The 13,140-nt window shown below is 45.0% G+C and overlaps 1 protein-coding gene and 1 long non-coding RNA gene across 2 annotated transcripts in view; one reads left to right on the forward strand and one right to left on the reverse strand.

Moving 5' to 3' along the window:
- LOC117655821 (uncharacterized) overlaps positions 1-13,140 on the reverse strand; it is a 38,177-nt gene that overhangs the window by 13,678 nt on the left and 11,359 nt on the right. The window lies entirely within an intron of this gene.
- LOC148112827 (uncharacterized) lies at positions 9,958-12,675 on the forward strand. The gene is made up of 2 exons (XM_087873472.1): positions 9,958-10,824; positions 12,661-12,675. The coding sequence occupies exons 1-2, from the start codon at positions 9,958-9,960 to the stop codon at positions 12,673-12,675; spliced, it is 882 nt and encodes a 293-aa protein (XP_087729598.1).

Raw genomic sequence — 13,140 nt, forward strand, 5'->3', positions numbered from 1 at the left:
TTATCAAATGTGTTGATCCCGGTGTTATAGAAATTAAAGATACAGCATAGCAAGATCGTTACAGATGAAGCATATCAAACTGAAGGCCTCCTTAAGACTCTCTCTCCTCTGCAGCATTTCATTAGCTATGCTTCAAATCCAAATGAATGGTCATTTCATTTTCTCTCTCAGTCCCATACTTAACGTTTTCTAAATGCAATCTATCCAATTTTCATTATACTTCATAGGACAAAAGAAATATTAGAATTCAGATGCATTTAGAACACCAAACTGTACTTTCAGAATTTTATTTTAGATATCTAGGAATTAAATATATCTCACTGGTTCCTCCTGCAAAGCTAGCTAGGAAAAAAATAAAAAACTACAAAGACCTGCAAATAGAAGTAGAATGACTGAGGCAAAAGAAAGCAAATCTAGTTCAAAAAGTAATAGGCACCTTAGGTACAATCACCAAACAACTGGAACAATACCATTGGCATTGACAAAACCACCATTGGTCATTTGCAAAACGCAGCTTACATCCTGTGATGATGGCTTTAACAACATGAGGCAACATTTGCCTATTCCAGGTCCTTGGGAATGACTCATTAGGAAGATAAAAATGCCAAATCTTGTGTAAACATTTGGCTGACCTGTGACCAATCATAATAAGTAATGGAAATTACCAACTAAATTTCAATAACACTTTGGAATAATTAGAATAAGGTCCTTTGTTCCTGTACTATCAGAGTTACTGGTCAGAGGCAGGTTCAGTAAATAAGTCTGGCTGGGATATTAATCTAAGAACCCATAATTTTCATAGCTTTGGAAGATAAGCAACAATAAAGCTGATATGACTTGTTATAAACAGTATGAGCAAGCAGGTTGTAGGCAGTCTGCATCAATGCAGTATTTCACTTTGCAAATGAAACTGCCTCAGCAAAAAGTGGAGGTGGGGGTTAGTCTACCTCAATCATAGATTTCCTTTGTGAATAACAGCTTCAGTGCATGTACTGCAGATATGCAGAAAGTGCTGTTGCCTATGCTCTGATGGTGCTGCTCCACTGAACAGAATTGGAGTGATTCTTCATTTTGCTGAAAGGTTTCAAAGCAGGGTTTCATTCAGATAGCTGATGAAGGGAATATAAAATAATAGAGTTGGAAGGGACTTTGGAGGTCTTCTAGTCCATCCTCCTGCTCAAGCAGGAGACCTGATACCATTCTAGAAAAGTCTCTTTTTATAATCCTCCAGTGATGGAGCACCCACAACTTCTGGAGGCAAGTTGTTCCATTGATTAATTCTTCTAACTGCCAGGAAATTTCTCCTTAGTTCTAAGTTGCTTTTCTCCTTGGTTAGTTTCCATCCATTGTTTTTTGTCTGCATTGTTTAATAATTGTTTAACAAACAGACCATACCTCACACATGTCGCTACCTAAGGCCTCAGCTCTTTAAACAATAGCAGAAAGATGCTATGCTCTTTCTTGTGCATAGTCTGAAGCACCACTTCTGAGTTATTTTATTTGTTTATTTATTTATTTATTTATTTATTTATTTATTTATTTATTTATTTATTTATTTATCAGACTTATATGCTGGCCTTTCTCCACAAGGACTCAGGGTGGCTCACAGCAATAAGCAACAACAAGTCCAAATTAAAATTCAAACAATAAAAGAATCTAAAATTCCCATTAAAACCGCTTCAGCGGCGAAACAACCATGTTTTAAGGTCATGGCGGAAAGAGCGAAGGTCGGGGGCCACCTGGAGCTCCATGAAGAGCTGATTCCAGAGGGTAGGTGCGCCTACAGAGAAGACTCACTCTCTAGGGACTGTCAGCCGACATTGCTTGGCCGACGGAACCCCAAGTAACCCCAACCCAACAGGGAGGCCACTGTTCCTCAGGCGGCCGGATGTGAGTCCCTCCTTGTGAAGTGGGGTCATGGGGTGCAGATGGGCCTGCTGGTTACGTACCTGGCTCCCTGCCACGTGGCAGCGGCCTTGCCTGAACTACTCAACGTTATAGTCGCGGTGGCGATTGATACCCCTAGACTTATGGTCATGGGGGACTTCAACCTGCCATCCGTCGGTGAGGCGTCTGAGGTGGCTCAGGAGTTCATGGCTTCCATGATGGCCATGGACCTGACCCAATTAGTTCATGGCCCTACTCACACGGGGGGAAACACGCTGGACCTGGTTTTTGTCTCTGGTCAGTGGCTGAGTGGTCTCGAGATAGGGGATATAGCGATCGAGCCCTTGTCATGGTCAGATCACTCCCTCCTTCGCTTTGACCTTCGAACCGCCACACCCTGCCGCAGGGAGGCGGAACCGATGAGGTGGTTCCGCCCCAGGCGCCTGATGGACCCGGATAGGTTCCAGACGGAGCTTGGGCCATTTCCTGAGGCTCTGGCACACGGCTCGACTGAAGATCTAGTGGCTGTCTGGGATAGGGCGGCCGCTGGAGCTTTGGACCGGGTCGTGCCTTTGCGGCCTCTGACCCGGCGTCGATCTCACCTGGCTCCCTGGTTCACCGAGGAGCTGAGGGAGATGAAACGCCGGAAAAGACGCCTGGAGAGCAGTTGGAGGGCCAGCCGTTCTGAATCTGACCGAACACTGGTAAGGTCTCATATTAAGACCTACCTGGTGGCAATAAAAGCGGCAAAGTGTAACTATTTTTCCGCTCTTATTGCGTCATCAGATAATCGCCCGGCCGCCCTGTTTAGGGTGACCCGCTCCCTGCTCCACCAGGAAGCGCGGGAGGACCCCTTGGAAGGTAGAGCCGAGGACTTTGTACAATATCTGTATGACAAAATCGCTCAGATTCGGGAAAATTTGGACTCTGACTGGGTAGATTCGGGAGGGAGGATGGAGGCAAGTCTTGAGAATATTACCTGGGAAGAGTTTGATTCTGTGACTCTGGAAAACGTGGACAAGATACTGGGCAGACTAAGCGCGGCCACATGTTTATTGGACCCGTGTCCCTCCTGGCTGGTGCTGGCCTCTCGGGAGGTTACACGAGGTTGGCTCCAGGGGATTATAAATGCTTCCTTGAGAGAGGGTGTCTTCCCTGCCGCCTTGAAGGAGGCGGTGGTGAGGCCTCTCCTCAAGAAACCTTCCCTGGACCCAGCAGTGTTGGCTAATTACCGTCCAGTCTCCAACCTTCGCTTCGTTGCGAAGGTTGTTGAGAGTGTGGTAGCACGACAGCTTCCTCAGTACTTGGATGAATCGGCTTATCTAGATCCATTCCAGTCGGGCTTCAGGCCTGGATACAGCACGGAAACGGCATTGGTCGCATTGGTAGATGATCTCTGGAGGGCCCGGGACAGGGGTTGCTCCTCTATCCTGGTCCTATTAGACCTCTCAGCAGCTTTTGATACCATCGACCATGGTATCATGCTGCACCGGTTGGAAGAGTTAGGGGTGGGGGGCACCGTGTTGCGGTGGTTCTCCTCCTTTCTCTTTGATCGGTCGCAGTCCGTGTTGACAGGGGGGCAGAGGTCGACCCCGAGGCCCCTTGTATGTGGGGTGCCACAGAGGTTGGTTCTCTCACCCCTTCTGTTCAACATTTATGTGAAGCCGCTGGGTGAGATCATCCGTGGTTTTGGGGTGAAGTATCATCAGTATGCTGATGATACTCAGCTATACATCTCCACCCCGGACCACCCCAATGATGTCCCAGTGCCTGGAGGCCGTACGGATCTGGATGGGGAGGAACAGACTCAGGCTCAACCCATCCAAGACCGAGTGGCTGTGGTTTCCGACGTCCCGATATAGTCAATTGATGCCATCACTGACTATTGGGGCTGAGTCATTGCCCCCCACGGAGAGGGTTCGCAATTTAGGCGTCCTCTTGGACTCACGACTGTCTTTAGAAGAACACTTGACGGCTGTGGCTGGGAGGTCTTTTTATCAGGTTCGCCTGATTCGCCAGTTGCGTCCCTTTCTGGATCGGGACTCGTTAAAAACGGTCACTCATGCCCTCGTCACTTCACGCCTGGACTACTGTAATGCTCTCTACATGGGGCTCCCCTTGAGGAGCACCCGGAGGCTCCAGCTGGTCCAGAATGCGGCCGCGCGGGTAGTTATGGGAGCAGCATGGCGCTCCCATGTGGCTCCCCTCCTGCGCGAGCTGCACTGGCTCCCTGTGGTCTTCCGGGTGCGCTTCAAGGTCTTAGTTACCACCTTTAGAGCGCTCCATGGCTTAGGACCGGGGTACTTACGAGACCGCCTTCTGCCACCAATAGCCTCTCACCGCCCAGTACGCTCCCATAGAGAGGGGCTTCTCAGGGTGCCGTCAGCCAAACAATGTCGACTGGCGGCCCCCAGGGGGAGAGCCTTTTCTGTGAGGGCACCCACCATCTGGAACGAGCTCCCCCCAGAGATACAGAAGATTCCGGATCTGCGCACTTTCCGCCGTGCCCTCAAAACATTCCTGTTTCAGCAGGCCGGCCTGGCCTAACTTTCCCTTTATATTGCTTTTTGATTTTATTTTAAACTGGGATGTCTTGAATTATCTAGGACCAGAATGTTTAGTATATTTTAATTGGTTTTTTATTATTAACGTTTGTATTACATGTATTTTTATCGTTCGCTGTTCACCGCCCTGAGTCCCTTAGGAATAGGGCGGTATATAAATTTAATAAATAAAATAAATAAATAATAAATAAGTAGGCCCTCTCTGTGTGAGTGCACCGGGCGATGGGGAGCTGTTGCTGGCTGCAGGTGATCCGCCAAATACCCCGGGCCTAAGCCATGTAGAGCTTTATAGGTAATCACCAACACCAACAACGTATTTTAAAGTATGTGCAATGTAACTGAATGCCCTGTGGACACTAAAACTTCCCACAAAGCAAAATAACATTCCTGTACAACTGATAAGCCTTACTGAAGAATATGAAGAGTTGGATATTGGATTCACATTCTTCCACTCTAGAAGAAGATACAGAAAGATATATAGGAAGGAACCCAATTCAACATCAGCATCATTTTAAGAATAAAGAGATTACCAGAGTCACTGAGAGACGATCATCAAGCCCTTGTATTAATTTTTGTGTATAAGTTTTCCAGCTGAACTATACTATTATTTAAAGTTAAACAGCTACCTATTGATGAAAACACTGCAGTTTTTGTAAATGTACAGGAAAAATGATGCCAAGATTATCAGTGATTTTTCATCTTGCAAAAAACAGGACAATTTCTTTGTTTGAAAGTAGATGGATCTTTATTATCCAAATAAAAATAGACACAATAAATTTATTATATAAATCAGAAGCAGCATAAAATGATTTAGTGTTTCCCAAATAAAATGACTTAGTTTTTCCTAAAGAGATTCAGCAATACCGAAAAAAACCTCTTCCCATTGTTTCATGTTTCAGGAATTTCTAAGAGAATGCTTGCCTTTGTTAACATTAATATTGTGCTTTGCTCTATCAATTATTTTAATTCATCAGTGATGTCATTATGTACAATTTAATTGGTTACTTGATATTGTATGATTCTAAGAAGTTTTGAACAAGTGAGTAGACTCAATGAAATGTTGTTTAATCACCATATTGAAGTAGATTTACAAACTGATGCACCATCCTGTTCCAAAATAAGAAATCAAATTAGATAATTGAAATTGCTTTGGATTTTTGATGACTTTTCTGCTGTGCTTGGGATTTTTCTTCGTAATGCGTAAATACAATGTGTTGCGATTTTAGAATAGAATAGAATAACAAGTTGGAAGGGACCTTGGAGGTCTTCTAGTCCAACCACATGCCCAGGCAGGAAACCCTACATCACTTCAGACAAATGGTTATCCAGCATCTTCTTAAAAATTTCCAGTGTTGGAGCATTCACAACTTCTGCAGGCAAGTTGTTTCACTTTTAAATTGTTCTATCTGTCAGGAAATTTCTCCTTAGTTCTAAATTGCTTCTCTCCTTGATTAGTTTCCACCCATTGCTTCTTGTTCTACCCTCAGGAGTTTTGAAGAATAGTTTGACTCCCTCTTCTTTGGGGCAACCCCTGAGATATTGGAACACTGCTATCATGTCTCTCCTGGGCCTTCTCTTCATTAAACTAGACATACCCAGTTCCTGCAACTGTTATTCATATGTTTTAGCCTCCAGTCCCCTAATCATCTTTGTTGCTCTTCTCTGCACTCTTTCTAGAGTCTCAACATCTTTTTTACATCATGGCGACCAAAACTGAATGCAATATTCCAAGTGTGGCCTTACCAAGGCATTATAAAGTGGTATTAACACTTCACGTGATCTTGATTTTGTAAAGCATTACATTATATAAACTGTCCTTCACAAGCTGTGGCTAATCTAGAATTTAAAGATGTTAAGTATAAAGTGGCATAAAATATCCACTCATTGCAACTGGTATTTTTCCCCTTCCTGAAAAAGATATGGTGTTTGTGTTGTCTAGCATGTTGTCCATCTAAATATATCTCAGTATGGTTAATGAAAGATGGGAGAAAATGCTGATGTGCTGGCATGATTCCATTCAAACAGATATCCACAAAGCATTTTGGATATATCGAGTGTGGATGTTAAAGAACAAGAATCCCAGCTAGAAAGCCTAGAAGCTACACACTCAGGCTAGACTAAATTACAAACCTAAAAATAGCCTTGTTATGATAGAAAGAAATATATAACCATTAGAGTGGCTACCATTTTCAACTATGCAGGATAAAGGAAGATGCTGTAGTTTCTTCCTTGCCCTGTACAAAGGTAAAATTGGGCTGCAGTGAGTTGATTGCTGGCTGTTTCACCCTGTGTGGAATGGCTTTGACATCCCAGGTCTGGTCTGATCTAGGAAAGCAAGGGATGTGAAAGGACAACCACCCTTGGGATGATCAAATGCATTCCCGGGAACAATTCTTGTTGTCTTCAAGTCCAGCTCACCTCCTTTCACTGGGCAAAGCATAGAATACCCAAAGCAGCTGGCATTGCTCAGAAGGTGATGCTCTGGTGGAGAAGGAAAACCTTTATTTACAAATCTGCGCACTGATGGAATTGAGCTGCTTATCAGTTCTAACCTGCAGGGAGATTGTTCAACCATACCCACCACCATCCTATCATCTTGCTCTGTAAACTACAAATCCCAGGAGATTGTACTGTGCCTTTGTAGGAAGACTGAAAACAGAATGTCTGATAAACTGAGTTTCTGAAATCATCTACTAAGTGCAGTAGCTGCATTCATTACTTAGTGTGTATTATTAGAAAATAACACAATTAAAAATAGTCTATGTGAAAGCTTTGAAAATATTACAGAAGTATGGTCTACATTTGAAAATATCTCCCTGAGAGCAAGTTAACTTTGTTAAATACATGTTTACAGAAAAAGTTGTACTTCCAGAAGGAATTCCTGTCTCTAAATGATTTTAATGGGCTTTGTTCTATTCACAGACATATGTTTTATGTAATATGTAGCCCGGTGGATTAACTGGAAGATTCTTATTAGAATTTCTTAGTTTTCCCTAAATATATATAAAACAGTTATATAGGGGTGTGTTTTAAAGAAATAAATGGACATTTTAAATGAATTCCAGAGTAATCATTTAACTGCATGGTATGGTGCACAGTATGGTGGCTAGGGACCATTAAAAAAAACAACTTTGGGGGATTCTAAAAGCTATAAGGATGGTGATGGTATGATTACATAACTGAAGAAATTTGGTCATTTTTCTAGTTTAGAGACCAGGGTTAACCTTGTATGAGTTTAGAAGCTAAGCAGGGTTAGGCCTGTTTAATACTTGCCAAGAGTATTGTAAACTACACTGAGAAGTCAAAACTCATTCCAGACAAAGACAGTGGCCAATCTCTTTAGTTCCGCCACCAAAGAAACCAGTATGGCTGGAGGCAACTCATGCAAGGTAGGGATGATCCAATTCAGACTGTATAAAATGTAATTTTATAAACAAAAAAAGCCAAATAATTAGTGATTTTGAACACACAATTTTGAGCGCTCACGGAATTTGAAAAAGGGGGCTGGAGTGACACATAGCCTGCAGGTTGAAGAATGCCTATCCTGATCTCATGAAAGAAGCTTTGTTTAATTTTATTCAACAAATTTATATAGCTGCCCAACTCACACATAGGTGACTCCTTTATATCTCTTCTGTTTCTGTTTTTTTTTTAAAAAAATACTTCCTTTAATTTAAAGGGAATTTCACATCTATAGTATATCTGCAGAAATACAAATAATGTTGTTATATTGTAAATAATAGTAGAAAAATACCTCAAATATCTTGAATAACAGTGACAGACGCTTTGATTAAATTGATTTTGTCTGATTACACATCATCGTTGATGTTGTCTTTTACTAAACACAGAGATAATTTTACTCCATGATAACAACAGCTGCAAGGTCGGAGGCAGCAGCGGCGCCCAAGTTGTGGTGGCTTGCTGCCTTTCTTCCTGTTGGCGAGGGCTGGGTTGCTGGCAATGCTGTGGTTGGCGGCGACCACGTCGGCGGCGAGGCGGTCCTTGTCAAGGCAACAGAAATGTCCTATTACTTTTGGAGCCTCCATTACAAGACTACAGCACCCTGGACAGCGGCAACAGTAACGGTGTTGGAAGAGTGCTGTGCTGGCCGTTAAACAACATGTGAAAACCAGTAACAGCTTTGCACCCCTTGATTGATGCTGCAGGGATATTTTTCTATAACTTACCACCACAGAACCCCCCCCAAGCTTGTCATAGGATACTTATTTTTACTGAAGGGGCGGTTCCCATAATGACATGTGATCTATATAAAAACCAGTTGAGATTAAAAAAAAAAACCCACGACCTTATGACTTGAAAAGGCGAGCGGACGATTGTAGAATTATAATCTCAGCCGCCTCATATTACACACACACTGCTCATCTGGTCTCAGAGATACATCTATCACTGACCATCTAATTGATTATCCCCCAGCAAATACATCTTCCTAGTATTCCATTGCTAATACATCTCATCTTCTCATAACATCACCACCAACAGGATCCTACAAACCGGCCCTATAATCCATCAACTCTTTCAGTCGGACGGAGAGTTTAACAACTAGGATGCAGATATTGCAGGAGTCGGTACATCGCTCTTCACCACCAGATGGATTGGCACATCAGAGCATTTATACTCTAGCCAGCCACTGTAAGAGGGTGCCTTGACATTATTTCCTTGGTGTTCTTGAACAACATAAGACTCCTCCTACTGTTATTAGAGGACAATATAGCATTTTCTACCAACAGCTAGATTTACATCTTCCTTCTCTCCAGGACTTTCAGAACTTCTTGGCCATTCTAAGATCACCCCTTGGTCATTGGATGTACTCAGCGGCTGAGCTTCTTGCTCTGCGAGACTCCCCCCATCGCAGACCTGGCCCTCCACATTATCGAGGGCCTACCTTGATGACGGATTTTGGAATCCCGAGAGGTGGCATGTTGCAAAGAAGGGGTTGAGGGTCTTTTTATCTAATTTCTTATCCAATATTATAAAGATTTCTAAAAAGGGGGTAGATGGGAGCGGGGTAAGTCATGTGGATTTGGGGGGCAACCCACAGAGGGAGGGGTTAAAATATGATTTTTTTAAAGAGGATGCCAGATCTGGCACAGAGTTATACCATAGGATGTGCAGATCTGGGAATGGAGGGGCTTAATACCTGTATGGAAAGAGGTTGCTCCATCAAGGTCATGGTTGGGAGGGGCAGATATGGTGGGAGCAGGGGGCCACATCATGCTAGGGGAGCACACAACCGCTGTCTTCAAGCGGTGTCACGCTCCGACCCCCAAAGCTCTTCTCGTTCCCTGGGTTGCTCAGAGTCTCAGGGCCCGAGCCTTAGGCTGATGTTATGCAATGTCAGGTCCGCGGCTAACAAAGCCCCCCTCATTTGTGAACTAATTCAGGAGGGGAGAGCAGACCTGGCGGGCATTACAGAGACCTGGTTGGGCCATGAAATAAAATAAATAAAATAAATAAATAAAATGAAGGGGAAGTCCCCCTCGTAGAGATGTGCCCACCAGGTTTCCACGCATTCCATCAGCCAAGGGCTCAGGGTAGGGGTGGAGGGGTAGCGGTTATTATAAAAGAGAGCCTTGATCCCAGGGAAGCCCCTGTTCCTCAGACAGCCGGATGTGAGTCCCTCCTCATGAAGTGGGCCCATGGGTTACAGATGGGCCTGCTGATTACGTACCTGACTCCCTGCCACATAGCAGCAGCCCTGCCTGATCTCCTCAATGTAATAGCCGGGGTGGCGGTTGAGACTCCTGGGCTTCTTGTCATGGGAGATTTCAATCTGCCTTCCATCGGTGAAACATCTGAGGTAGCTCGGGAGTTCATGGCTCCCATGACAGCCATGGACGTGACCCAGTTAATTCATGGCCCTACTCACACGGGGGGACACACTCTGGACTTGATTTTTGTATCTGACCAGTGGTTGAATAGCCTAGATATAGGGGATATAGTCATCGAACCCTTGTCATGGTCAGACCATTCTCTCCTTAGGCTTGACTTTCTGTCCGCTACACCCTACCTCAGGGAGGTGGAACCGATTAAATGGTTCCGCCCCAGGCGCCTGATGGATCCTGACAGATTCCAAATGGAGCTTGGGCCATTTCCTGAGACTCTAGCTCACAACTCGATTGAAGACCTGGCAGCAACCTGGGATAGGATGGCCGCTGGTGCCTTGGATCAGGTTGTGCCTTTGCAGCCTCTGACCCGGCGTCGAAGTTGCCCGGCTCCATGGTTTTCCAAGGAGTTGAGGGAAATGAAACGCCGGAAAAGATGCTTAGAGAGTAGTTGGAGAGCCAGTTGTTCCGAATCTGACCGAACACTAGTGAGGTCATATATTAAGACCTACTTAGTGGCGATAGCAGTGGCAATATATAACTATTTTTCTGCTATTATTGCATCGGCAGATAATCGCCCAGCTGCCTTGTTTAGGGTGACCCGCTCCCTCCTCCATTTGGGAGCACGGGAAGACCCCTTGCAAGATCGAGTTGAGGATTTTGCACAATATCTACATGATAAAATTGCTCAAATTTGGGAAGACTTGGACTCTGACTGGGTAAGTTCAGATGAAGTGATGGAGGTGAGTCTTGAGGATGTTATTTGGGATGAGTTTGACCCTGTGACCCCTGAAGACGTGGACAAGTTACTGGGGAAGTTGAATGCAACCACATGTTTATTGGACCCGTGTCCCTCCTGGTTGGTACCCGAGAGGTTACACGAGGCTGGCTCCAGAGGATTATAAACGCTTCTCTGTGTGAGGGTTTCTTGCCTTCCGCCTTGAAAGAGATGGTGGTGAGGCCCCTCCTCATGAAACCCTCTCTGGACCCAGCTATTCTAGCAAACTACCGTCCTGTCTCCAACCTTCGCTTTGTGGCAAAGGTTGTTGAGAGTGTGGTGGCGCAGCAACTCCCGCAGTACCTGGATGAAACTGTCTACTTAGATCCATTCCAGTCCGGCTTCAGGCCTGGTTACAGCACTGAAACAGCATTGGTCGCATTGGTTGATGATCTCTGGAGAGCTCAAGATAGGGGTTGCTTCTCTAGCCTGGTTTTATTAGATCTGTCAGCGGCTTTTGACACCATTGACCATGGTATCTTGCTGCGCCAGCTGGAGGGGCTAGGAGTGGGAGGCACTGTTCTACGGTGGTTCTCTTCCTATCTCTCTGACCGGTCGCAGTCTGTGTTGGCAGGAGGGTAGAGGTCGACTTCAAGACACCTTATTTGTGGGGTGCCACAGGAGTCGGTCCTCTCACCTCTTCTGTTCAACATTTATGTGAAGCCGCTGGGTGAGCTCATCCGTGGTTTTGGGATGCAGTGCCATCTTTACACTGATGATATTCCGCTGTACATCTCCACCCCAGACCATCCCAATGATGCCCTTGCAGTGATGTCCCAGTGCCTCGAAGCCGTGCGGATCTGGATGGGGAGAAACAGGCTCCGACTCAACCCTTCCAAGACCGAGTGGCTGTGGCTGCCGGTGTTCTGATATAGCCAGCTGATACCATCGCTGACTATTGGGGGCGAGTCATTGGTCCCCACGGAAAGAGCTCTCAACTTAGGTGTCCTCCTGGACATGCGGCTGTCTTTAGAAGAGCATATGACAGCCGTGGCCAGGGGAGCTTTCTATCAGGTTTGCCTGATTTGCCAGTTGCAACCCTTTCTAGATTGGGACTTCTTACACACAGTCACCCATGCCCTCGTCACTTCCCGTCTGGACTATTGTAATGCTCTCTTCTCATGGGGCTCCCCTTGAGGTGCACATGGAGACTCCAACTGGTCCAGAATGCAGCTGCGCGGGTGATATTAGGAGCGACATGGCGCTCACATGTAACAGCTCTCCTACGTGAGCTGCATTGGCTCCTGGTGGTCTTCCGAGTGCGCTTCAAGGTGTTGGTTCTTACCTTTAAAGTGCTCCATGGCTTAGGACCTGGGTACCTACGAGACCACCTTCTGCAACCAGTAACCTCTCACCAACCAGCACGCTCCCACAGGGTGGGCCCCCTCAGGGTGCCGTCACTAAAGCAATGTCGACTGGTGGTTCCCAGAGAAAGAGCCTTTTCTGTGGGGGCACCTACCCTTTGGAACAGGTTACCCCCAGGGATACGAATGATCCCAGATCTTCGTCGTGCACTTAAGACCTTTCTGTTTCACCAAGCCGGGCTGGCATAAATCTCTTCTAATTGTTCTAAATCTTTATGCTGAAGATTCTTAACCGATGAATCAAATTAGCTTAATCATCTTATATTCACATTTTATATGTATGTTATTTTAACTGTTCACCGCCCTGAGTCCTTCGGGAGAAGGGCGGTATAAAAATTAAATAAATAAATAAATAAATAAACAAACAAACAAACAAACAAACAGACTTCTAATCTGTCCCTAACCTGATCCTTCAGGTCTTCCAATGGTCTACCACCACTGTAATTAAATCCATCCACTTTGCTGTTGGTTGTGCTCTTCTCTTTCTTTTTCCTTTCACAGCATTAGAGCCTTCTTTTAGAGAATGAGGTATTTGCATATGTATCCATAGTAAGATCATTTGAGCCTAGTCAATTGTGCCTCCAGTGAGGACTCTGGGTTGATTTGTTCAATAATCCATTTATTTGTTTTCTTGTCCATCCATGATATTCTTAGGAGTCTTCTCCATTATCCAAGTTATCAATACTCTTTCTAGACTGCTTCTT

The sequence above is a fragment of the Pantherophis guttatus genome, chromosome 7 (assembly GCF_059756535.1).
Source record: "Pantherophis guttatus breed Tessera chromosome 7, ASM5975653v1, whole genome shotgun sequence".
Classification (NCBI taxonomy): domain Eukaryota; kingdom Metazoa; phylum Chordata; class Lepidosauria; order Squamata; family Colubridae; genus Pantherophis; species Pantherophis guttatus.